Raw genomic sequence first — 25,165 nt, 5'->3', positions numbered from 1 at the left:
ATTTTCAGCATAGGAATATGATGACTTAAAGAGCAATTACCTTTCCCTGTCCACACTTCAGTCCATAGTTTTGGATAAAAGAGGAATCGTCTGGTTCTCACCTAGTCTAACGTGCTATGAGATTAACTTTAACTTTTTGAAATTGATTTTTAGGATCATATTAATGCTACTTCTTATGTGACTGTCTTTCCAGCCCCCACCTAAGTTTGCATTGGAGGTGCCATTCAAGGAAAGACATATCAGGATTTGTGACTTAGACTGTCTAGACAGGCAGACCCCATTCTGATGAATTCTTCTAACTTGAAATAGTATCTTCTGCAGCGTCCTCTTCTCTTAATTGCCTGTGGTCCCTGTATGGAGTCTGTATTCTTGTTTTCCCTGTTGAAACTAAAATCCTGTTTCAGTACTTTGTGCTGATAGTGGAGCTGTGTTAGTAATACTAAAAGGTAATTACTAAAGATTAATTGACTCAGTATGTTCAGAAGATCCACTGATGTCAATTAGAAGGGAATAAAAGTTGAAACTTAAATAGATAGGCTTTTAAAACTTCCTCTGTGGGGCATTAAAAATAGCTTCTGCATCTATTCCCTACTGTAGAATGCGCAGCAGCCAGCCTCTTCTCAACAACCTGGACAATACCAGCTGCAGCAGCCATCAGTTTCTACTGGTGCCACTCCCACACAAACTGTCTCTCAAACTCAGACTTCACAGGTTATGCCAATGCCTCAGGCAGCAGCAGGGACACAGGTAAGCAATATTTTTCTTACCAGTACAAGATCCTCCACACCTGGCAAATTCAATATGCTGCTACTTTCACTTTTGTCATCTTTTCTAATGGTTCCAAAACATTCATCCAGATAGTAGTATTCTTGGGATACTGTAACTGTCAATTTTGCTGGAAAATATGTATTGGAAACACTTTCTTTCACGCATGGCAGTCATGAGTAATTTGTTTGGGGGAAGGATAGCATTGCATTCTGTAAGGTCTTTAAATAGTCAAAAGTATCACAAAGCATACTGATGAATGAATTGCTATGAATGCGTTTTCAGGAACTTGTCATTTCTCTGCTTCCCATAGAATGTACATCTTCTGCACCATTGTGTGTAAAACACATGTTCACGTATTTAGGTAGTGAACCATAAGGACTGCCTTCTCCACTCTTGTCATCTCTCTTACTCAGCTCTTCTCCTTTACTGCCTGATCAAGAAGCTTCTGTTACTGAGTATTACTTCATTTTGGCTCATATATCTATCTTGAACATGTGAGCCTTGTTTTTGATTTTAAAATTGTTTTTTGTTGCTTGTTCATCTTAACTGTCTTTGCTGCCTTTAATTGACATATCCCCTGCCATTCTCAGAATGCTGGCACAGTGGCTTTTCATTCTCCATTCCTTAGTCCCCATACCCAACGCTGACAGATTTGTTGAAACATTTGCACTTCTTTCCTGTAAGAAGGCAGGCTTGGCTCTGGGGACAGAACTGAGGGGAATTGGATTCTGTTTGTGTACAAGTCAGCGCTTTAGGGTATTCTGATGTTGCTCTTTCACCCTCTGTGGGGGTCTGTTTCAAGAGCCTGTGAAGTTCTTCAGGGGAAGTGTTGCAAAGTGAGGACCTTTTGGAACTCCAGCCAACTTCCCAGCCACTCTGCCAACTGTGCTCCCCACCCACTTTAACAGAGTGCTATAACTTGAATAATTCTTTCTTTGACTAATGCATAAAAATTCTGCTTTCTGCAACCCTGCTTAAAAACCGAAAAATCTATCTCTATTTTCTTTACCTCCCCAGCTTCCTGTTTCCCAACCAGTGTCGATCATCCAAGGCGAACCTCAATTACCTGTTGCAGCACCTTCTGTCCCTCAACCTTCAGTTGCCCCATCAGTCCCTATTGGTTCTCACTTTCTGCCCGTGGGACAACCCTTGCCAACTTCCATTGTTCCCCAGTTCTCAGTCTCTCAGTTGCCCGTCGCAGCTCCTCATGTGTCAGTGGCTCAGCCAGGTTTCCAGTCACTGCCAATTTCAATGGCAGGCGGCATGAATCAGCCACTGCTCACGCTGGCAACATCTGCTGCGGCAACCGCTGTCCCTGTAGGATCAACTGTTGTCCCTAGCCAGCTTCCCACGCTGATGCAGCCCGTGGCTCAGTTGCCCAGCCAGGTTCTCCCGCAGCTCCTGCAGCCGGCTGTCCAGTCCATGGGATTGCCAGTCAGCATTGGACAAGCTGCTGATGCATCACTTCCTGCTGCAGATGCTCTTTACCAGGTATTGTTGCAAGCCAGCAGAGCTCTTCCCCTCCGACTTTCACCTCTTCCTCTAAGGTACCAGCTCAGAACTGTGTGCCTGGGCCAACTTCTCTAAGAGAGCCACTAAGCCATGGAAATGAATTCTGTTTTGTGGTAAAAGTCCTTTTTAAGGAGGGAGGAGAAAAAGTCCTTCAGTCACCCTGTGATTTTTTTTTTTTCCACATTTGGCAGCGGAATTTGTCTAAAATGACCAATGTAGTGCAGGACTCTAGTCAGCTGCTGTGTAAAGGAGGATAGCTATATGTCCAAGAGATCTTCCAACTTGAATTAAATAAAAAGTATGTCCCAAAACATTGTGATTTAAAAATACACACAGGTTGTGTTTGGGAAAGATAATCTGTGGCAGCATATTCAGCGATGTCAGTATTTGTATTTCATTCCAAGTTGGGGAGGGGAAGTGGGGAGGTGTGGACTTCGATTTTCTGGAAATAAGTCGGGCAACATGGATATTGAACAAGAAGTAAGTATCTGATGCAAGTTATGAAATGCCAGACTGATTGGCAAGGATTGCTTTGGCTACTTTGTGCAATCATTGTAATGGCAATATGAGTAGTGACAAAAATAGTGACTTGGCATACAGTTGTTCTTCTAAAGTAAATTTATATCGACTACGCTGAGATAATATGGAGTGCTGCAGAATAGAAACTGTGTAGGAATTCATGCTTCTTGGTTCCTGGGTTGGTTCAACATGAGAGGACAGGAGAAACACAAGGTGTTTACTCGTCTTGAGAATCAGCAACAGATGTATAATATGTTCTGAGTAGCTCAGCATAAAAATCCTTCAAACTCATTTCAAGCCTCAGGTCTTAAAATATTAAGTCCAAAAGGCAACTAGGGAGAGTTGGGAGGTGAATATTGTTTTGCCTAAGGCTTGAAATGTTGGGTGGGAATTTGCTTGTTGAAGCATAGTCACTTGCAAGCTGAACTTTGGCTTTTTAATCAACGGCTATTCTGTGGGAAGATGGTCTTTGGAAGGGCTTGAATAAGTACAGAAGGGAAAAGAAAGCAGTTAGAAGTTGCCCCTGAAACTGATATACATTTTCTTTGTTTTGTTTTCTTACCAGCTCTGGCATTCACTAACTTGACTCCCTCATTTCTGTTACAGGGCTTCCCATCTCGGCTGCCACCTCAGTACCCAGGGGAATCAAGTGTTGCACCTTCCTCTGCTGTGGCTTCTGTTAGCATTCCTTCTGCCATACTATCCCCTCCCTTACCCACAGATGTAATGACTCAGCCAGGCTATATTGCCCCTGTTGTGCAGCCGTATGTGGAGCAGAACGTTTTAGTTCCTATGGGCAGCGTAGGAGGACAGGTTCAAGTGCCCCAGCCTACAGTGAGTTTAGCACAACAGGCCTCATCAGCCTCCTCGCAGCAGGCAGTTGTGGAGGTAACTATGTTGAATATAACAATACATTTAGAGTCTTTGAATTACAGAACAGTGAATGTGTGTGGGGAACTAATCCCTTCCATGCTTGTCTTCAGATGGAAATTAATGTTTGAAATAACCTTTTTCTTACAGCAGAATGTCATGCCAATGTGGGGACCTTGTTGCCACTGGCTGTTCTGTTGGGAAGTGAGTGTACCTCTTACAGGCAAAAAACCTGTTAACACTTCACTTCTTGCTAGTACTGTAGAATATTTTGCCATATCAATATAAAACTGCAACTGATAGCCTTTGAGATTCTCTCATTTTGTCCATTCCCTGCAGCACGGATGTTGCTAGGGAGAATTTGAATTGTCTTTGTGTTCTGCATTGGCTTGCCTTTTGCACATTCTGTTAGTAAGACTGTGGCTGCATGGCAAACTGTAGCAATGTGCATCAGTAGAAAGGATGGCTGATTTTCTGCCCCACTCCTCCCCAAGATGATGATTTGCTTCACTGCAGTTTGCTCTTGAGCCTTGTAAATTGAAGCTCTCTAGATGCTAGCTAGCTGTTCAGAGTTCTAAAAAAAAAGTAGTGCTTTTAGCTTTATAACTGATTTGAGTGGAATGATTGAAGACTAATGGGTGATTTCGAAAGGAATGGAGTTCTTTAGAGTTCTTGATGTAGGTTTCTATCCATAGGGTACTCAAGGAGCCTCACAGACTGCTCCTTCAGAGTCTCTGCCATCAACGCAACCTGCTCAGTCTACCCCTTTGGCTTCCTCTATGGATAGGTAAGCTTGGTTTTCTTCTCACCAATCTGAATTTTAATTTCATGCCATAGACATAAAACTAGTAGAGAGCATCTAGAGGAGGGCTGTGAAAATAGAGATAGGTCTGGAGGTGAAGACATGTGAGGAACAGCTGAGGCCGCTTGGTTTGTTCAACCTGGAGGAGACTCAGGAGGCCTTATGGCAGCAGCAGCTCCTCACAGGGAGCAGAGGGGCAGTGCTGAGCTCTGCTCTCTGTGACAGGGACAGGGCCTGAGGGAACTGTGTTGGGAGGGACAGGTTGAGTGTTAGGAAAAGGTTCTTTACCAGAGGGCTGCGGGCATGGAAGGGCTGCACAGGGCAGTGGGCACAGCCCTGAGCGCTGGAGTTCAAGGAGCATTTGGACAGTGCTCTCAGACATAGGGTTTGGATTTTGGGTGGTGCTCAGTGGAGCCAGGATTCAGTGATCCTGATGAGTCTCTTCCAACTCAGAATGTTCTGTGTTTATCATTTGACAGGATTCTTCTCCCCTACTCTGTGATTAACAGGCATCCACTGCTGTCCTGAAGAGAATGGTATCGGTAGGGTAAACCGTATTGTTGCAGATATAGAATGCATGAGTACTAATATAAAGTTGTTTTTATTTTTAGTGCACATTCTGATGTTGCTTCAGGAATGAGTGATGGCAATGAGAATGTTCCAGCTTCTAGTGGGAGGCATGAAGGAAGGACTACCAAGCGTCATATGCGGAGGTCTGTCCGCAGTCGCTCTCGCCATGAGAAGACTGCTAGGCCGAAACTGAGAATTCTAAACGTGAGTGATTTTGTTTTGTTTTAATTTTAGTGACTTTTTAGTACTCTTGCCACTCTGAGCATGCAGTCTGACTGTTGTGTTTCTTCTGCTTTTAGCATGAGTATTCCAAAAGTCATAGTTAAGAGCTGCTCAGAATATTTCAGTTGGCAGAATTAGCTTGCTTGGCCTCTAGTGATTCCACATACTATTTCTGAATGTTTGCTTTAATCTTGTTAGTAAAGCTAAGCTAGTGGCGTACAAACTAGAAAGGAACGAGGGAGCATTTGGACTCTGAGCGAAAAGTGAGGGCAAGGTAAGCTTGGTCAAATGAGTAATTGGCAAATCCTCAGTAAATGTTGCCGTACCGTCTAGTAGTTTAGAAAAAGAGAATATATTTATCTTAGAGCAGTACTGTTGGTCTTTCTCTGTGGGCTTTAAAGTACAAACGTTATATTTTTATGTTTTTAACTATCGTTTTCTTTGCTTTAGGTTTCAAATAAAGGTGACCGGGTAGTGGAATGCCAGCTAGAGACACACAATCGGAAAATGGTCACATTCAAATTTGATTTGGATGGTGACAACCCTGAGGAAATTGCTTCAATTATGGTAAGATTTCAGAGATGGAAAAGTGAATCCGGTCTTAATCACAGTTGTAATACAAGCAGTCTTATTTTCTCACTTGCTTCCTTCTGTGTAACATGGCCTGAGTCCTCTTTTTCTGTGCTCACTTAATTGGTATGTAAGCACAGCTAGAGACTGTCTGCACAGAGTGTAATACAAAATTGACTCTAAATATTACATGCTCAGTTCACACAGATCGCTTGAGTCAGTGTCTAGAAATACACAGAAAATAAAGATCTTACATTTCCTCATATATAAATTGATCTTATGTAGAAATAAAACAGTATCTGAATTCAGTCAGAATTCAGAAATATCAGTCTGATAAAAGTGATACCAAATGTTGTTCCACTGCTAGGAGTCAAACAGGACAAATATTTCAGTGCTGGAAAAAACAAATGTTTTTTCTCCAGGTTGTCATGAACTTTATCTTATGCATATGAACAAAGAAAGGAGGACAAACATAAACAGAAGTTATATAATGGTTACTCAGTATTCAATACATAGTTTTGAAATACTTTGTAATAAGTAAAAATCTTGCTGCTTTGTTCTCTTTATAGGTGCAGAACGAGTTTATTTTAGCAACCGAGAGAGACTCATTTGTAGAACAGGTACGAGAGATCATTGAGAAGGCTGATGAAATGCTGAGTGAGGATGTAAGTGTGGAGCCAGAAGGTGATCAGGGTTTGGAGAACATGCAGGCAAAAGACGATGGCTTCATTCCAGGGTCACAGGTATGTAGAAGACGAGTGGCCTTAGCTAATCATATTTTCAGTTTTGGGTGGTATGGTTTTGTGTAGTGCTAGCAAGAAACTGAAACTTTCTTTCATGAGAAATATCAAAGCTAAAAATAAAATTAACAGCCAGAGCTTCAGATCAGGATAAAAGCAAAAAATAAAAAAAAATTAAAAAAAATCATTTAGAAAACTAAATAACTTAAGCCATTGCTTTTTGTCATGTTCTGACACTTTTAAAGCTGCTGAGTCTTCTAACAGAGCACTAGACAGGCAGTCTTAAATGCTCAGGCTTCTTGGGTTTGAAGTTGTGAGGCAGGATACTAAAATCCCTAAACCTTCATCACTGACTAAACCCCAAAATACTGGACTCCATGCCCTCTACTCAGTGAGCCACTTGGACTGGATGCATCAGTTAGAAAACAAAGGTTTTCAAGCTGGTTGCTGGGAATCATAAGGGGTGACATTTCCGGGATCTCTGCCTTATTTCTACCAAAAACTATTCCAAAACATCCATCATCCATTTGCTTGTCTGTGGGATATTTAAGGAAATGGGCTGCACTGTTTGTTAAGAAAAAGATGCTTAGATCCATTTGTTACACTGGTGGCCACTGAACTGACAGTCTATAAAACACCATAGCTGACATTTGCCTAGGCAGAATTCCACTGCTTTGATAATGGTGCTTGAGACCATGGCACTGCTTAACTTAAATGCCCACATTTCAATAAGCTAGAGTTTTAATAACTATCATGTGGGTTTCTGTTTCAGAATAGAACTTTAAATTTTATCTTACTTTACAGAAATTAGAGTTCAAACAGCCAGATCCTACATCTTCCATGCCACAAAGAATAGGTAAGTCTTTTGTGATTTTTTTTGTTTCAACAGTTACCTTTTTCTATTTCAGCGGATGGGTGCTGCCAGGTTTTTATTTTATATGATGGAGTTCACATTCCATATTGCAAGTTATGTATTTTGTTGCAGCTATGTATCACTAAATATCCAACTTCTTTCTGTTTAGGGGTTCCTCCTAGCTCCTTTACCCAGGTTGTCCATTCTGCTGGAAGACGGTTTATTGTCAGCCCTGTCCCTGAAAGTCGGTTAAAAGAACAGGGCTTTTTCACCTCTCCTATTCCTGGAGGAAAAGAAACTTCAGATGTGGGTAAGTTATCTAGACTCTTAAATTCTGAAGGCTAAGAAATATTACTCAAAACTGAAGTTAGTTTACCAGAATGACAAGCTCCTAAGCACCCTTTAAGTACCCGGAAGTAGGGAAATGACTGTGCTGATAAGAAGTTATGATAATCTGGATGATACTGTATAGAATTCTTGCAGGAAAAAATGCTGATAGCCTGTCTGCAAAACTCTTGAAACCCAATGCCATATTTTCAGTGTGTGCCTGGATTTATCATTTTTTTTTCTTTTAATTATGCTGGGTAGTTAACTTCATCTAAGTCTATCAGTAGGAAGTAGTATTATAATCAAATTTCCAAGATGGACTGATATTTTTATGTTCTTTCAGTTGCTGCATCTCCACTACATGGTCCTGGAATGAATCTCTCTCACTCTGCATCATCACTGAGCTTACAACAAGCTTTCTCTGAGATTGGACATGGTCAAATGACAGAAGGACCTAGTACAGCTCCTCCAGTGTTTAATCAAACAATACCACCATTTCCACCTGCGCTTTCTACCATGGCAAGCAGTGGTGCACCTCCTGTATCTGTAGCTGCTCCTTCAATATCTGTTCCTTCTAGCACAGGTGTTTCTCTTCCAAGTTCTGTTACTTTGCCTTCGGAAAATGCAGCTGTTGGAGTTGCACCAAGTGCAAGTGTGCCAAGCTCTGTTTCTCCACCTCTGGCCTCACAGTCTGGACAGCAGCTGTCTGGTGGTGTGGCTTCCAGTGTGAGCGCCCCTGCTTCTTTCTCCTTAACTATCACATCCCAGCCTGCTCAGCCAGTAACTGGAGACATTGCCCCTAGCATCAGCACACCAGCTTCTTTGGCACTGCCTGCTACCCAGGTTCCTGGTGTCTCTGGTCTCGGTGTTGTTGCACCAGCTGTGACATCTCAGTCTACTCCTCAAATTGTAAGTAGTTTGGCAGCACCACAGACATCTGTTGCCCTGTCCCAGGCTCAGAATGTGGCTTTGCAGCTTCCTCAGCTTGCGAGTAGTGGCTCTGTCTCCAGTCTGGCAGAAACAACAGTTGTAAGTGCTCCACAATCACTACCTGAGAGTGGGCAGTCTGCAGATAAATCACAGCCCTCCAGTGCAGCTGGCTTATCACTACCAATCTCTGCACCTTTATCATCCTCTGTAGCAACAAGCTTATGTGGTTCAGTCACTCAGCCAGTGATACATCCCTTATTCATCCCATCAGCAATTACATCAACACCTGTCCTGTCCCAGATTCCGGGTGCAACACCTGTGTTACCCCAGGTTCCCCTACCTGGTGTCTTACCACAGCCAGTTACTAACTTGCCTGCAGTACAGCAGACATTGATACACAGCCAGCCCCAGCCAGCTCCATTACCCAATCAACCTCATATTCACTGTCTGGAGGCCGATGCTGATGCTCAGTCCAAAGCACCTGGCATTGATGATATAAAGACCCTGGAAGAAAAGTTGCGGTCTCTCTTCAGTGAACATGGTAACACGGGGGGAGCAGCTCATCCATCAGTATCTCTGGAGACATCATTGATCATGGAAACTACTGTTATTCCTGGGATCCCAACCACTGTGGTTGCACCAACTAAACCCCTGACATCCGTTAGCACTTGTATACCTCCGAGCAGTTTGCCTCTTGGACCAGCTGGCTTGCCAGTGCTGACACCAGTCGCCACGCCTGGGCAAGTGATCACCCCAGTAAGCTATATTTCAGCACCAAGCGGCGTTGCAACAGCAGTAGTGAAACCAGGGACCTCTCCTTCCAAGCCCCCTCTTAGCAGGGTACCGGTAAGTAATGCAATATTTATATGGATATTCAAAGGTTGTAGAGAACAGACTTCTTAAACAGAATCTTTTTTTTTTTTTTAAAGCAAAAATATTCAGACAAAGATGTCTTTGGTTGTAATATTGGAAGGAAACATTTATCTTCTGGGTTGCTTTTTCGTTTGTTTGTTTCAAGAGGGTCTTTCTTTTGTCCATACTGAAACAAACATCCAATTCTACACTGTGTGCCTGAGAACTCTCTAGTGTCACTGTTCTTTTTTCATACTCTTAAATTACAAAGAGCGAAGCAACGGTGTTTTCCCTTTATTAGTGTTTTTTTTCTTTCTTCTTTTTTTAAATAGAAGTTTGGAAAGCTTGCTTAAAATAGCTTTTTATTTTATCCATAATTGTTAAAATGAGCCAGAACCATTTTAAGTTTCAGAAAGTAGTTGTGATTTGCCTAGTTTTGCTTTTTATCATTTAACCCATTCCTTGACAGCAGGCATGAACTTAACTGAATGTTTTTGAGATCCCTCAGATTACATGGTGCCTCTGTTCAGGGAAACAAGGCTAATGGAGAAAAAAAAATAAACTTAAGGCTTCTTACCTTGCCCAAGGGTGAACAAATTAAGTATTTCCAAGAATCAGAACTCTAATGTGTGCCTCCATGAGCCAGACTCACATTGTTACTTCCCCAATTCTTTTCCCAAAACCAAAGACATAGATGGGGTATAACTATGGTACTGTTCCTGCGTGTAGATGTTTTTCTTAAATCAAACCAGATATGACCATCGCAAAAGAACTGGTAGAATAATTTTGTTAATACGACATACGATGAGGAGGTTTACAACTAATTGGAAAAACATGTTGTTAGACTAATGCGAAGTGTGAGGCCTGAGGGAATGTCATAGCTGCCATAGCCATAACTTTTGAGGATTTCCCCAGCTTCTGCAGATTTCTCCTTATTTCACTTGTTCTTATAGTTTTCTAGGAATTCCTTCCCATTTGTTCTGTTCTCAGCTATGCTATTCTCAGCTGTATTTGTACTATTTCCCTACTTTGGGTTTTCTTCCCTGAAGGTTAAGTAAAACATTCTGATGCTACTGAGGGTATAGATCTATCTCTCGGGTTACACATTGACCTCTAAATCCACCTCTAACAAGACCATGCTGAAGTAAGGTTAATGGGGAAGAAAAAGATGGAAAAGTAAAAGGGAATGAATGGAGCGAAGATTCTGAAGATTCTTATCTGTTTTTTCATTCTAACCCCAAGTAGATATTGTAAATGATATCCTTTCCTCTCATGTAGCATGCAGCACTAGAATTGTAAGTAATTCACCAACTTGGACTCGCAGTTACTTTTTAAGCCCAGTGGGGCACTTCTTTCCGTTTCAGGTTGTATTCAATTGCAAAGTAGAAAATTTCTGCCATATCAGCAGGGACACGTGTCAAGGAAGTTGGGGAGGAAACCTGGATACAGAGATTTAAATGGAATAAATGTTCAGGATTTTTGATGTCTGCTGTGGGGGGGAAAAAAATCTCCTTTCTGAATTCTTCACTTCTAAATTATTTTGTGGCTTTTTTTTTTTCAAACTTCATTTTGTGTTGTTTTTGAGCTTAAAGAGTTTAATGCTTCAGTTTTCTGGGGTTTCCTCAATTGTAGGGGAAGGAGATGTTTTGTTTGCAAACAGCTTGTTAACCCGAACACTTTTGACTTGTCTTATAACATGTTTAAAGTGTATTTTACCTCTTATTTATAAACTAAAGGATTAATGTACCACAGCTTAACAAATCACCGGGCATCAGAACTGGTAATGTCCATGTATATGACCATGGTACACAGAAAAACTGCAGTAATGCAACTTGGCTTAGTTCCTGCTGAAACATTATGGGGAGAAGAGATAACTTTGTCTTATATGTTCCCTGGTCAGTTATTACTGCAATCTGAACTATTAGTTAAGCTGTGATAACATGGTAGCCAGCTAGAACTGGTTCTGCTTGTTGAAGACCACAGTAGATTTTGGGCCTATTACACACATCCAGCAGTGTTCACTGTCATAAAGGGAAGCCAGGTGACCAACACTGTAACTCATAGGACTGTCCTTTGTTTCTGAAACATCAAAGTCGTGGTCAAGCCTCAGGGCTACAGCTGAGAATAAGAATTGCAAATTGTGTAATGGGCCACTTAATTGCTAGGAGTTCCCACTTCCCTAACAATGGAAATAACTAACTGGAATGTACTGTCTGACCTTGCTGGGAGGCTTTGATCCCTTATTCTAACCTTTCCAGTTTCTCTAACTCCTACCACATAACCTGAATGACCCGCCCCTATCTGATTGCATGGCCTAGTCATCTCCTGTGGGTGCGCAAAGCCCTTCAGGTTAATTAAAAAAAAAGTAATACCTCTAGAAATTAGTGTAAGAAATTGATAAATATGCTTTTCAACAAATGGAGACATCCTCAGGCATGACATTCTCTGTTCAAGTCATTGCTTGGAATTGTTTGCTAGAGGCACATGGCCTGGTATTGTTAATGAGCCATTAAAATAGATCTGTTGTGAGGAGGTTGAGTGCATTCTTGCACCCTTTTATAAATGAAGCCTCTTGGAAATGTAGCTTTTTCTTTTTCTTTTTTTTTTTTTTTAAAGAAAATATTGTTGTGGCATTTCTTGCAGACTTGAAAATAAAGTAACCAAGTTGCTGTGCTCACAGACAGAACAGCTTGCTTAAAATGGAAATTGTGACTACTCAATCTGGAGCAGCACAATAAAAGCAAAAACAAACAGAACTAAAACAAAACAAGCAAAACAAAACTAATCAGCCAACCAAAAAAAAACCTCCACAGAACGGCAACAAAACAACTGAAAAACAGCCAACTACTTTAATTGTTGCTGAACTCAGCAAAGATTCCATGCTGACTTTCCAGGAAGGAAGTCTCCACAGAAAAAACATAGAGGCCTCTGTCATAGGGCATGACTGACCGTAGCTTGGTATCTGATCCTTCAGTTGTTCCGTGTCTGATGGACTCGCGTTTCCTCTTGGTTATCCATAGGTGCTACCAGTAGGTTCTGAACTTCCAGCTGGCACTCCGTCCAGTGAGCCGCTGCCACCTTTTCCAGGACCTTCACTAACTCAGGTGCTACACGACTCAGCAGATTTTATCTGCCTCTTTTTCTGTCAAAGGGCATGTTTCGATTAAACTCTCCATTGCATGTTATTAATGTCTGTTTTTCTTGTCTTTTGGCATAGTAACCCCTTTTGTGTAAACGTAGCAGTGGTCAGAGTTGTTTCAGCACTGTAGATTTAGCTTATCTTTTGGGCTGCTCTACTCAGTGTCTGAAATACAGAAACAATAATTCAGGCTTGAAGTTGTTTGGTGTTTTTATCTAAACCCTAGAGGTTTTTGTAAAAACAAAAACATAACACAGGTGAGTTTTCTTCATGCAATTAAAAGTTCCAGTAGCAAAATAGCTCTTTGTGGAAGCGGTATATACCACAATTAATTGTTAACGCTAATAAAGAATTACTGGTTTTCATAGTTCTTGGTTAATTTTTTTCCTTTGGTTACTACCAGGCTCCTATTTCAACAGATTCTCAGTTTTGTAAAGGCTCTGTGATGCTCCCAGTCCTTAACAGGAGTTGAAATACAACAGTGGCTTAAACTTATTAAATTTTTGTTGTTGTGTGCAGCAGTTAACTTGGGTGTTTTCTATGTAAATTGGACAGGTGATCAGTTCAAGATCATAAAGGTTAAAAATGCCTTCACTTTGATTTTTTTTAAGAAATAGAGAAAATGTAGAGGAAAAATGTATTGAGACAAGATTGTTTTATGGGTCTTTTCAATGCTGTACATTGAAATGTAAGATGGTAACGCTACAGTTCAATACACCAAGAAAAGCTGCAAAAATAACCAGAAAAAACCCATGAGGTTTTGAGATGGAAATATGCTGCTTCAGAAGGAAGGCTGAACAAACACAACTCTTTAGAACAATATTCAGGTGTCCTTGGGATAGAATTGACTTCATTTTTTTTTAAAATTCAAACCTGCATAGACATTATGGTTGAAAAGGGTTATCTAGCAGTGCCTGCATGAGGCTCAGAGTAATTTTCTTGTAAAAGTGACACTACCTATGTATATGTACTTTTTATAGTATTCACATCTTCCATCTGTGGTTTACCCCGCAGAAAATACTCTGGGGATACATCTAAGATCTACATTTTTACTGATATCTGTCCTTTCATAGAAAGGAATTATTCTTTTAAGACTTAACTATAATTTTAAAGCACTTCCAATATGATAGCTCAGGTATGAAGACTTGTACAATACTTTCTAGCATCATGGCTGAACTACTTCTGGCTTTTTGACCACTGGGAATTTTAGCGCAGACTGTGAGCTAACCTTGATAAAGTCCTGCTCCTTGACGCTCTGGTAGCAGTCTTGTTTTCATCTCTTGGAACAGAGCTCTTGAATTCAAGTTTCACCTATGGAAGTGAAGTTAAAATGAACTGTAAAGGTCATTTTATTCTTTGCAAGCTGTTCCTTTGTTGGGCTTTACAATAGCCTGTGAGAACTTTTCAGTCTGAAAGGATTTAAATTGACTGTTGCACAAAGGGATAGTGGAAGAAAATTGTAAATAATTTAAACTGTGCTAAGGCAAATTTGCTTAATGAGCTGTCATGACTTCCATTAATTCTACAGCTGAAACTGTAAAAACAGAATTATATGTATTAGGATACTAATCTTCTAAGATCCTTTTTGAACAGGATTTCTGTTTGTCTCTCAAATGTGAGGAATGTAGTAATACCTGGTTCCAAAGGCATGAAAAGAGTAAAGCAGCAAGGCGTGTTTTCAGCTTTTATGCTGGTTATGGCATTAACAGTCCCTCTTTCCATTTTACAGTTTTTTATCCTCTAATACTGTCTGAGCAGAAGCCATTTGTATTCAGTAATTTCTCTGGCTACCCCAGTAAATGTCATTTTTCTAGGGAATCTCTCAGACAAGTTTGCAGAGGATCTAGAAAAGAGGTTAGAATGGGAAACAGTCTAATAAGCCGGAATTACAAGATGCTGAAAGTTGGCATCTCATCCTGACTGTTCCTTCTCAGTCCTCCTGATGGAACAAATGCAAGTCAGTAATAGTAATACATCCAGACTCAGTCAGTGAGTCTTTGCAGATTATGCAGCGTGAAAAGGCAGAAATTTGTGCTCTGTGTGTGAGAAAACAGTCAGGTTATTGCTCATTAAATGTGTCATGGAAAGGAGAGTGCCTCTGCATTTGGTTTTACTAGCTGCTTTCTGGCAGGCTGAACATGATTCCTTCAGAATGGATACATTCTGACTCCAAACTGAGAAAGAAGCTGGTTGTGTTATGTGGAGTTGTGAGATAGTGTTAGCAAGCAGAATCTTTTCCTCTAGCTGTTGGAACCAGAAGCTTTTTAAAATACCATTCAGCCAGTTCTTTTGAAATACGATTTTCTTGAAGAGGCAAGAGATACCAATTTAGTGCTAATTCATCTGTGTTCATGAGCAGTGGTAGCAAATGGGTCTGGAAACAATTAAAATAAGTCACGTTAAGTACATACTACTTCAGGTCATTTCTTGGAACCGGTTTTCTTAGTCATCATTTCCCCCAAATGAATAGAATAGATAGGTTTTTCTTCCTTACTGATTCTGTCAGTAGCTCATTAAACAATAATTTGTCCAAAGTACCAGTTTCATAATTAGCAGTCTGAGTGCATGTCATCCCAAGACCAGTTTTGGACAATTTGTTTCTCAGTTTTTGAAATTATGGGCTTTTTTTTTTGGTCAGTTTTTTTTTTAGTGACTTCTATAAAGAGTTTGTGTAATCCTTGTAGACCAAAGAGTGCAGAACCTGGAGACTTAGACTGTCTTTACACAATTCTTAAGGATGGGAGTGTGAACTTAGTGAAAAACAGGTGCTTCAGTTAATGTTTCTTTTCTGCTTTTCCGAATGTGTTGCTTAAATTGTTTTCCATCTTACTGTGTTATACATGTTAAATGTAAGCATGTAGCAAGGGAAAGGTAGAAATATAAAAACTGTACTGACTGCTTTAAATTTTAGTATTAAATGTGGCTGCACTTTCAGAAATATGTATTTTTCTTGAGCTGGGGCAGCTGTTTACTGTTTCCTCTCTCATCAGTCCCAGCAGCCACTGGAAGATCTGGATGCTAAGCTGAGGAGAACCCTTAGTCCAGAGACCGTTCCAGTGACATCAGCTCCTGCCTGTGTAAGTTTGGAGTATCAATGCAGTCTCGAGTAACGAGTGTTTTCTCAAGTTCTTGCACTTAAATCACTGCCTTTAATATCACTACACACGTCCATAGGCTTCTAAAGTAAAAACAAAGAGTCATCTTTCAGTGTGTGGGACAGAGCCAAGGAGAAAATATGTAGGTTGCAATAGACACTGTATTTCCCGAGGCTGGCTCTGGGATTAGTTCTTAGCCCATCTTCTTTGGCAAAGCCATTAATATCACAGAACTAAAATGGGAAGTGATTGGGAACGAGGGAAAAGAGGGTGCTAAACAAGCAGTATGTGGGAAGTCAGTCGTAATTTAGAAGAGATTTTTAAAGCATAGGTTTCAGTTCTTAAGACTATGTTAAAATATCGATATAAAAGGATGACAGTGATTAATATTGATCGCTAAATGACTACTCATGCATTACTTCTGCAGAGTAAAGGGGGAGGTTCTGCTGGTAGCCTTGGGTTGCAAGGCATGCAAAATCTGTTGCTGATGTTTCTTGCTTTGGAGATGAAAAGATCCTGTGTTAGTCCTGTTATGGGTCGTCCTTTAGACCTGATAGTAACGTGCACTATTGTAGATTACTTGGAGTTGAATCAAACTATTGATTCTGATTAATTTTATTATATTTCCCTTCTGAACTTCTAGTCTGTGCCCTCAGTAGCATCTACAGCAGTTACTGGTCTGGCGTCCACAGCAGCACAGTCTCTGAAAGATGGTAAGACAGCCTTTGTTATTTCAGATGATTTCTTAGCACAGAGATTTAATGCAAAACTGAAACAAAACTTTACAAAAGTATTGAAAAGTAATAGCCTCTTCTAATAAGTCATACAGTGACAACTCCTTAAGAATTGTTTTAGTTTTTAGCAACTACACTGACATTTTCCACTGTAGACCAAGAGAACAGAGTGGAACATGCATATTATGGTAATTCTGTATTTAAAGTTGACTAAAATGATAATTAAACCTTGCAAAGAACCTTCAGTATGCTCCTAAGGTACAGCTTGACAATTTGAAAGGACTGCTTCCTATCTCTCGTGATATTCTTGACAGCAATTGCAAAACCTTTCCATTTTGTGTTGCCATGCTGTGTTCGGTGTTGAGGATATCTCCCCTTAACTGGAGTATTTAATTTCTATTTGGAGGAAAAAAAAAAAGGTGGGGGCTAAACTTAAGTAAAGAAACATAGTAAGAAAAAAGGACTGTTTTCTGAACAGTGGAGGGGTGACTATGACTGAAACGTGAATGATAAATGGCTTTCAAAACTTGTTTAATTATTAGGGGTGCAACCAAACAGCCCACACTTCAAGAATAGCCTGAGACTTAACACTCGATATTCCCCCACTCATTGCAATTTAAAAAACTCTTCTTTTTTTTTAAAAAAAAAGGAACTGTTAATTTGCTTCTAAAGTTATTTCAAATTTATTTAGTGAACAACATTCAGTTTTCAAGTTCAATGTCAAAACTCTAAAAGTTAATAAAATGAACAGGAAAATAAAACAGTCCCTTTCTGGTATGCTTGATAGTTAACTATACAGTTAAGCTCACTTTCCTACTAGAAAATGAGTTCCTTTGCTTGTTGATTTAAGGTTGTAAAAGTATGCAAAGTGGAGAGTTACTGAATAAACCCAACGAGCTGTCCAACAGAATTGGTTTAAAAATAGAATGTTATTTCACAGCTTTGTAACCTTATACTGCTAGGGCATACGACAGTAAAATTAGGAGCTACCATCTAAGGATCCAGCTCTGAAGGCCTCACACTGCTTTGAGTAAATGTTTATACCATTTCTTAAATGTACTGAATTTGTACTGAAATTTATGTAGTCACCATAAGTATGGAATTGAAATATGTCATTTCTTGTATATATTTCATTCTTTTTTATTTTTTATTTTTGGCTATTTCACATCCCTGCTTGAAATCAAAGTGTACTTCTTCTTTATATATCACAGTGTAGAACTGCACTTCTGGCAGGTGTACTGCACAATGGAACTTCATAGAAAAATACTTAATTTTAAAGTTTTAGTTTGATATTCAACATGGCAAAGCTGAGAAAGGAGACCAGATTCCATGAATCCAAAAGCCTGCTTATTTTCTTCTCAATCCAATTCTCCTTTATTTATCTATTTTTTTTTTCTAGCTTCAGCATCATTTGGTGGAGAAAGCAGTGGTACAGCTTCCACAACAGGAGCTGGTGTTCTTAAGATGGGACGGTTTCAGGTAGGCTCCAAGGAGATCTTATAGCAACCTTCCAGTACCTGAAGGGGCCTACGGGAAAGCTGGGAATGGACTTTGTATAAGGGCAGGTAGCATCAGGATGAGGGGAAATGGTTTTGAACTGGAGGAGGGTGGATTTAGACTAGATATTAGGATTAAATTCTTTGCTGTGAGGGTGGTGAGACACCAGCACAGGTTGCCCAGTGAGTTTGTGGATGCCCTCTCCGTGTAAGCATTCAAGCCAGGCTGGATGGGGCTTTGAGCAACCTGGTCTAGAGGGAGGTGTCCCTGCCTGTAGCACGGGGGTTGGAACTGCATGATCTTAAAGGTCCCTTCCAACCCAAACCATTCTATGATTCTATGTTAAACTGATTTGGTTGCTCATAGAGAATCCTCACCAAGCAGTTACTGCCTGGTGCCCATTCAGTGCACCTCTTGGAAGGTGTTCTTGATGAGAGAAAATATCAAAAATATCCATACTGAGGATGTGGCTGCAGTATTTTGTGCAGACACTGTTATTTGTTCTCATTCACAGGAGGGACTGCGCTAGAGTATACAAGGTCTAGTTTATGAATATAGCATTTCATCTTGTCAGACCTTAACTGTTTAACTGTTTGCCTTTGTCTTTAATATCAGTTGCTCTTTGGCTAACTTTGCTGGGGCGTTTACTGTTATGTACTGTTCTTGGAGGAAGCCCCTCTCAGTCTGCTGTGTATTTGGAGTTAATTTTGAAGTTTATCTTGAACTGCTATTTTATGTGGAGGGAAGTTTGTAGCATTTCAGGGAAACTAGTTATTTTCCCCCCTCATATGCTTCTGCTATGTAATGTAAGTAAGTGCATCATGTTAAGGAAGAACTTAGAAGGTCTACATGATTGCATTTCTATTGTAGGTGTCTGTGGCAGTGGATGATGTGCTGAAAGAGAGTGACAAACCTGAGACTAAGCCTCTGCAATTTGAAACCACCTCCTCTGATTCCTCCCCTCTTTCTGGCAGCAGTCCAGAGAGTACCCTGGTAAAGCAGGCTGGCGGGCGGAAAAGCGAGGCTGTAGCACATGGTATTCCTCAGCCAGTTCCTGTGCTGCAGTTGCCAGTAGATGATGGTCAGCCTACTAAGGTTGGACGCTTTCAGGTAACAACAACAACAGATCAAGTGGGGCGCTTTTCAGTGTCAAAGACTCAGGATGAGGTCACCTGTGCAGAGAGAGAGCCAATGACTCTCCCTCTCTCTGTGGACTTGGAACAAGTTGCTTCTTCAGCTGCAGCCCCTAGGAAAGAGTTGGAGTCGAGGCAGTCCCCCCATATGAACGGTCCGTCCTCTGAACCAGAGGCTGCTTTCTTGAGTGGAATGGCTAAGGATCTGGATGATGGCTCAGCGAGCCCAGACTCCCTCCAGGCCACAACATCAAAAATCAGCCTCCCTGTTCAAAGCCTTAGCAACTCGTTCAATTCTTCCTACATGAGCAGTGACAACGAGTCAGATATTGAAGATGAAGACTTGAAGTTGGAACTCCGTCGATTACGGGAGAAGTAAGGCTTTTTCCTTCCCTTTTGCATGTGTGAAATGTGCAGCAAAGGCTTAATATGAATTGTATTTTCTCTGGACTTCACTTTTCACAAAGGAAAAAAAGCTATCCTTCTTTAAGAAAAACTAAAAATTTTTTAAGTATCAGGACCCACTGTCAGTGTTTACATGGGAAGTAAAATTCTTTAGTGGAAAAATAATACATAATGATTGCAAGCAACAGGTATATGCGCTTGTTATGTTAATTTTCTAACCTGTAAAATTGATGTGTGTGCCCATATACAGATTGCCACACTGTGGATATATCTGTGCAGATGTACAGAAGTTCATGTGTATCTGAAATTCAGTAGGTAGTGGAAATGTTGTTGTCTGTCTTGAAAATGACACTCAACTTTGCGTTTCTAGTAAGCAGTTCTGGTTCTCCACTTCTTGGAGAATCCCCATTGATTTAGAAGAAAATTGAGAAGTCAAAGAATCTGACTTAATATTGAACTTATATTGAAAGCTGACTTTTTAGGACAGCTGGCAACTACTCTGAGAAAAATGCTCCAGTACAAATGTTGAAGCCTCCAAGGCTGTATGCTTCATAAAATGAGTGTTGTAACAATTCATTTAGCATTTATGATGAATGATTTGATTGATATGTTTGCTGTGTGTTCTTGTTTATACGCAAGTTCATTCTGGTTTTGAGATTACAACACTGGAAACTTTGTATTAGAATTTCTAGTCAATGTTAGACAAAATGGAAAAAAACAATTATTCTGCCATGTGTATTTAGTGGTTATTTGTGGAAGGGATTTATTTCATCTGCACTTAAATGTCTGTGGGAGTTTGACCAAACAAGCTGGTCAAGCTTGACTGGAAGGGAGGGATTGTATTCATACAGGTAGGTGCACACAGTTTTTTAAGTAATACTCTTTTAACTTTTTTAGGCACCTTAAAGAGATCCAGGAGCTGCAGAGCCGCCAGAAGCAGGAGATTGAATCACTATACACAAAACTAGGAAAGGTCCCACCTGCAGTCATTATTCCCCCCGCTGCGCCCCTTTCAGGAAGGAGGAGACGACCCACTAAAGGAAAAAGCAGCAAATCCAGTCGTAGCAGCTCCCAGGGAAATAAGAGCCCGCAGTTGTCAGGTAAGGCTTTCTCAATTTTAATTTCTTTCTTTACTTATTAAATATGATCAACCAGGGTGCTACCAGTCCCTTCCAGACTGATGTGGTTCTTCTGCTGCACCCTACTCTCCTGCTCTCCCCGCTCCACTGCCTGGACTACATAATCATTTAAGTTGCTTTTGCTAGTTGATAGTCTTGCTTGCGGCTTCTGCAGTTTACTCAATCTACATTACATTGTTTTGTAAGAGCAGTTTAAAATTGTGGGTATGGGTTTTTTTTATTGTGTTTTTTTTTGTTCTTTTATTTTTCTTTGTGGTGGTTGTTGTTTCTGTTTTTTGTTTTGGATTTGTTTGTGGGTTTTTGGTTTCTTTTTAGATTAGTGATAGGACTATAAGAGCACTGGAATCTCTGCTGAGTGAAAGTATAAATTTACAGAGGGATTTTTATTTTTTTTCATAGAATTCTTAAAGTTGAAAGGACCTTTATAGGCCATCTGGTCCAACTCCCCTGCAGTGAACAGGGACACCGCAGGTAGATCAGGTTGCCCAGGGCCTGATCCAGCCTCACCTCAAAAGTCTCCAGGAATGGGGCATTAACTGTTCTTGTTTTCTCCTGAAACTGATTTTATTGAATGAGAATGGTATATTCATTAATGATTTTTCATACTTAATAGCACTTAAGCATGATATTGCCAGAAACCAGAGTCACAGCTGATGGATGTTAAAGTAGTGATTTTTTAGGGAGTGACAGTTCTTTGTAATTAGCAAATTAAGAAGACTTCAGTTATCAAGGCTTCATTTCTCACTAAGACAATTTTTATAATGAATTGAAAAATAGTTCTGTGACTGACAGATGTGGATGTCAGATCCTTGTTATGTATCTGTAATGTCACTCAAATCCTACTTGTGAGCAGAAATATTTGTTACTACACACTGACTTTGGCAGCTCCATGTCATGTAGCTGGGCCTGTATCCAGTTGCAGTGTGCTCACTTCTGGTTTATTATATGATAGAGGAGCTCTGTGTGAGCATGTGACAGAGAACTAGCACTGAGTTCCCTTAAGACTGGGGTAAAGAAAAATAATTTTGGTCTTGCTATTCTCTAACAAGCTGGTGCAGTCCTTTCCCTGCATATCTCTCACCTGGGGTTGTCAAGTCCAGGGGACAGATATACATCCCCCACCCCTCCATTTTTTCATTACTAGCCTAATAACTCAGTCATATGTTTTACTGTTTTTCATCATCTCCCTTGGGTGCGCTGAAAAAAAGCTTAGAAAATGACACGGGGAGGCTGAAACATTCAATGTGTTTTGCCTTCATTTTTCCTCCAGGCAATTTGTCAGCTCAGAGTGCACCATCAGTCTTGCCCCCTCAGCAGACTCTTCATCCTCCTGGTAGTGTGCCAGAGACTGGACAGAACCATTTGTTACAGCCCCTCAAACCTTCACCTTCCAGCGAAAACCTCTACTCTGCCTTTACCAGTGATGGTGCCCTTTCAGTACCAAGCCTTTCCGCGCCAGGCCAAGGTAAGACTTCAGGCGGATTTAGCATCAAGTCTTGCACCTTTACTGCTGGTGAAAGAATGGTCTACTTGGTGCCACTTGATGTTTAGTACACATCATAAAGTAGACAGGGAATTCGACTCCAGTGTGTGCAAACTGATAAGGGCATACGTTTTGCAACTACATTTCTAGCTTCTCACATAAATAGAACATGCTAAGATTGTTCAAGTAATTAATATATAGTATGTGGCCCTGTCTGCTATAATGAAAACACCAAGGAGAACACAAGAGAATGCAGTGTGGTGGCAGCAAGCAATATTCTTCTGACCTGAGAGGAGAAAGCATTGGCTAAAAGGGTGAGGAGATGAAGGAGAGAGCTAGAGGAAAGGTGGGTTCTGATGTGAGATTAAGGAAGAGGCAGAACAGTTTTGTTGGTAATAAGTGATTGAAAAGGTAGGAAAATTTCCAAAGACTCCTTTTAGAATTTGAAAGTGCTGTGGCTGATTCTGATTCTGATGATAGTTCAATTCTTTTGCTTCTATGAACGTAGTTGCTTTGGTTTTTTATGCAATAGCATCTTTTCAAAAAGCTTTACCATAGACTGATTAAATGCATCGAATCAAACAAATATTATTGCTGCATTTGTAGAAGTCCAAACGGAAAACAGAAATTGACTTTTTGAAAGAATTTTGGCAAGAATTTTCTGTAGAGATTTTTGTGTTGAATTGTTCAAGTACTTTTGAAGCTACTTGTGGCTCCCTGTACATAGAGCTGTACGGTATCTTCTACAATTAGATGCTTTTGCTGGCATTTGGCTTTCCTACCAGTGGAAACCCCATTGCTGGGTTATAAATTGGAGGTTAACACAGCAAACTTGGCCTCGTGTTCACTGTACTGAAGGCGAGTCTCTTCACTCCGTATGTTGTCTGCATACTCTTTGGTCCACTCTTTGAAGCTTACTCTTGTGTGCCATGTTAATGCATTTCACCCTTCCAACCTCAAGTTGCTAACATCTTGTAGTGGTGTTCTGTCTCTTCTCCTCTCCTTTCTCTGTTCTACCCGTTTTTGTTTTCTCACAGGCTGTGCGAAGTTTAACTGTGCATCTGAGAGAGTGACGTTCAAGCCTGGTGGCAGGAGGACCCGATTTCTGAGTACGCCCTGCTTGGCTCTTTGTGTGTAACACCTTTACTCCTTCCTTGTCTTTTTTTGTTTTGTTTTGTCTTTTTGTTTTCTTCTGCTGCTTGGATCTGTTTCATGCAGCCCATCCTCATCTGCCATCTCGTATTCCCTCCCATTCCATGGCTAGGCTGAGTTGCTCTTAGCATACCTTTAGAAGTTTGGGTTCTCGTGTTAGGTACTCTGTTTTTAAACTGTTTTAACACTGATTTCTCTAAGCTTTTGGTGAAAACTTCTCTGGGCAGGTCAGTGAAACAGCAGAAATTGAGGTTGGCTTGCCAGATGTGATATACCGGGCCTTTTCTTTTGGCATGCTTATTAATTATGCTTCAGTATATATTAGCTGCCATGAGACGAAGGATAACTATTCTTTCCTAGGGAAACAGTGAGGAAGATTTGTTTCCCAAATTACTTCTTTGTTTGGGGCACTGTTGTAACTGAAGGCAGAGGGGTTGTGTAGCTTCCTTCCAGCAGTGTGCTTGCTGTTCAGGTTGGGTATTTATGCATGCTGTCAGCACCAGTGCTGATCACAATGCAGAGCATTGATGCCACCTGTAGGCAGTTAACATCGACTTCTTGTGTTCATTAGCAGATGGAGATTAAAAAATCAAAACTTAAAAATAGTTATAGAATATTTTCAGGTCAGCTCAACTGGGCCACAGATTTAGAAGCTCTTAATGTGAATCATAGACAGACTAAATATGATGCACATAGCAGTACAGGTGGGGAAATGGCCATCTTCAGACATTGTCAACCCTTGCAAGTTACTTTGCAGCCTTTCTCAACATCCTTTCGCTGGTGCTTACGTTACACCAGATTCAAAAGAGAGCCTCAAACTTCTGATGTGATTGTCTGAACTAACGATGTGCTTGAGCTGAGGCTGCTGCTGCAATGCTTTTTTTGGGGGGGGAGCGCTGCGACATCTCCCATGCTGCTGCTGCAGGCTGAACCCTTTGAATGCTCTGACATTTGTTTCCCAGACTCCAGAATGACTTGATATGAGAGTTCCGAGTGCTGAAAAGAGACCTTCAGTTGCTGCACTGCCTAATGTACCATGCATCTGTAGCATCTGTCTTGCTGCAGTTGGCAGCCAGAGAATTGTGTGTAGGAATGAGACCGGGCTTTCTGCAGAGACAGCTGCATTGCAACCAGCACAATCCTCCAAGGCAGCAGAGTCAGAGAGGAGAAGCATATTTGTGGCTGCTGAATTTTGCAATGATATCTCATTGGATTTTAGATATATTACTGTGCGGATACTGCAGTAGCAAACATCTGCAGTTCAAAGACTTTTAACAGCTCCTTTCTTGGAAATACTTATATGCTTACCAAAGCAAACTCTTTAAAATCCTCTCTTGTCTGCCCTATCCCATCCTTTTTTGGGTTAGAGAGTATAATGAACAACTACTTCACTTCTGGAATTGACAGTGAACTGAGTGTGAGAGTGTCATGTATTTCTAAGGCTCTGGCTTGCTGCAAATTGTATGCCGTCTGGCTCTATGAGTACATTGGCATGTATATCCTTTGCCTATGGGGCTGGTGCTAAACAAAATGGATTCTTTTTGAAACGTGTGTTGCAGCTGTCCTGCAAAAGCAGGTCATACTCGTAAAGGCATGGCACAGCTTGGCCTGGCACTCAGCTCATTACAGGCTGTTTGCTTCCTGGAGTCTTGTCCTTCAAGTGCTATTGCAGTCTGTTATGGAGAGTGACAACTGGGAAAGATGCTGGGTTCAAATCAGCAGCATTGAGAAAACAGTGCAGTAATTGATGCTTGTAACTGTGCAGTGGGAGAAATAGAGTGGTACAGCCTGGCGGGGAAGGTCTGTCCCACGGATATGGGAAGGCCTGAGAGAACAAGGTGACAAACCATGAG

The 25,165-nt window shown here is 40.8% G+C and overlaps 1 protein-coding gene across 38 annotated transcripts in view; it reads left to right on the top strand.

Annotated features, from left to right (window-relative positions):
- Nucleotides 1–25,165, top strand: part of WNK1 (WNK lysine deficient protein kinase 1) — a 96,522-nt gene that overhangs the window by 64,132 nt on the left and 7,225 nt on the right. For 10 of the 38 annotated variants that reach the window (XM_085520902.1, XM_085520875.1, XM_085520815.1 and 7 more), the window contains 19 exons: nt 598–747; nt 1,786–2,259; nt 3,406–3,687; nt 3,820–3,873; nt 4,365–4,456; nt 5,083–5,245; nt 5,714–5,830; nt 6,403–6,576; nt 7,378–7,429; nt 7,596–7,736; nt 8,097–9,529; nt 12,556–12,639; nt 15,665–15,751; nt 16,413–16,482; nt 17,903–17,982; nt 18,871–19,508; nt 20,436–20,638; nt 21,948–22,142; nt 23,198–23,290. In XM_085520902.1, the coding sequence (XP_085377028.1) occupies nt 598–747; nt 1,786–2,259; nt 3,406–3,687; nt 3,820–3,873; nt 4,365–4,456; nt 5,083–5,245; nt 5,714–5,830; nt 6,403–6,576; nt 7,378–7,429; nt 7,596–7,736; nt 8,097–9,529; nt 12,556–12,639; nt 15,665–15,751; nt 16,413–16,482; nt 17,903–17,982; nt 18,871–19,508; nt 20,436–20,638; nt 21,948–22,142; nt 23,198–23,290 (4,582 nt within the window). The other 28 variants (XM_085520865.1, XM_085520775.1, XM_085520770.1 and 25 more) reach the window with 17 other exon arrangements.

Source organism: Coturnix japonica, chromosome 1 (genome assembly GCF_054131305.1).
Source record: "Coturnix japonica strain WE chromosome 1, WE-NBRP24, whole genome shotgun sequence".
NCBI classification, from domain to species: Eukaryota; Metazoa; Chordata; class Aves; order Galliformes; family Phasianidae; genus Coturnix; species Coturnix japonica.
Note: the sequence above shows the minus strand (reverse complement) of the source record. Positions and strands in the feature narration are given on the sequence as shown.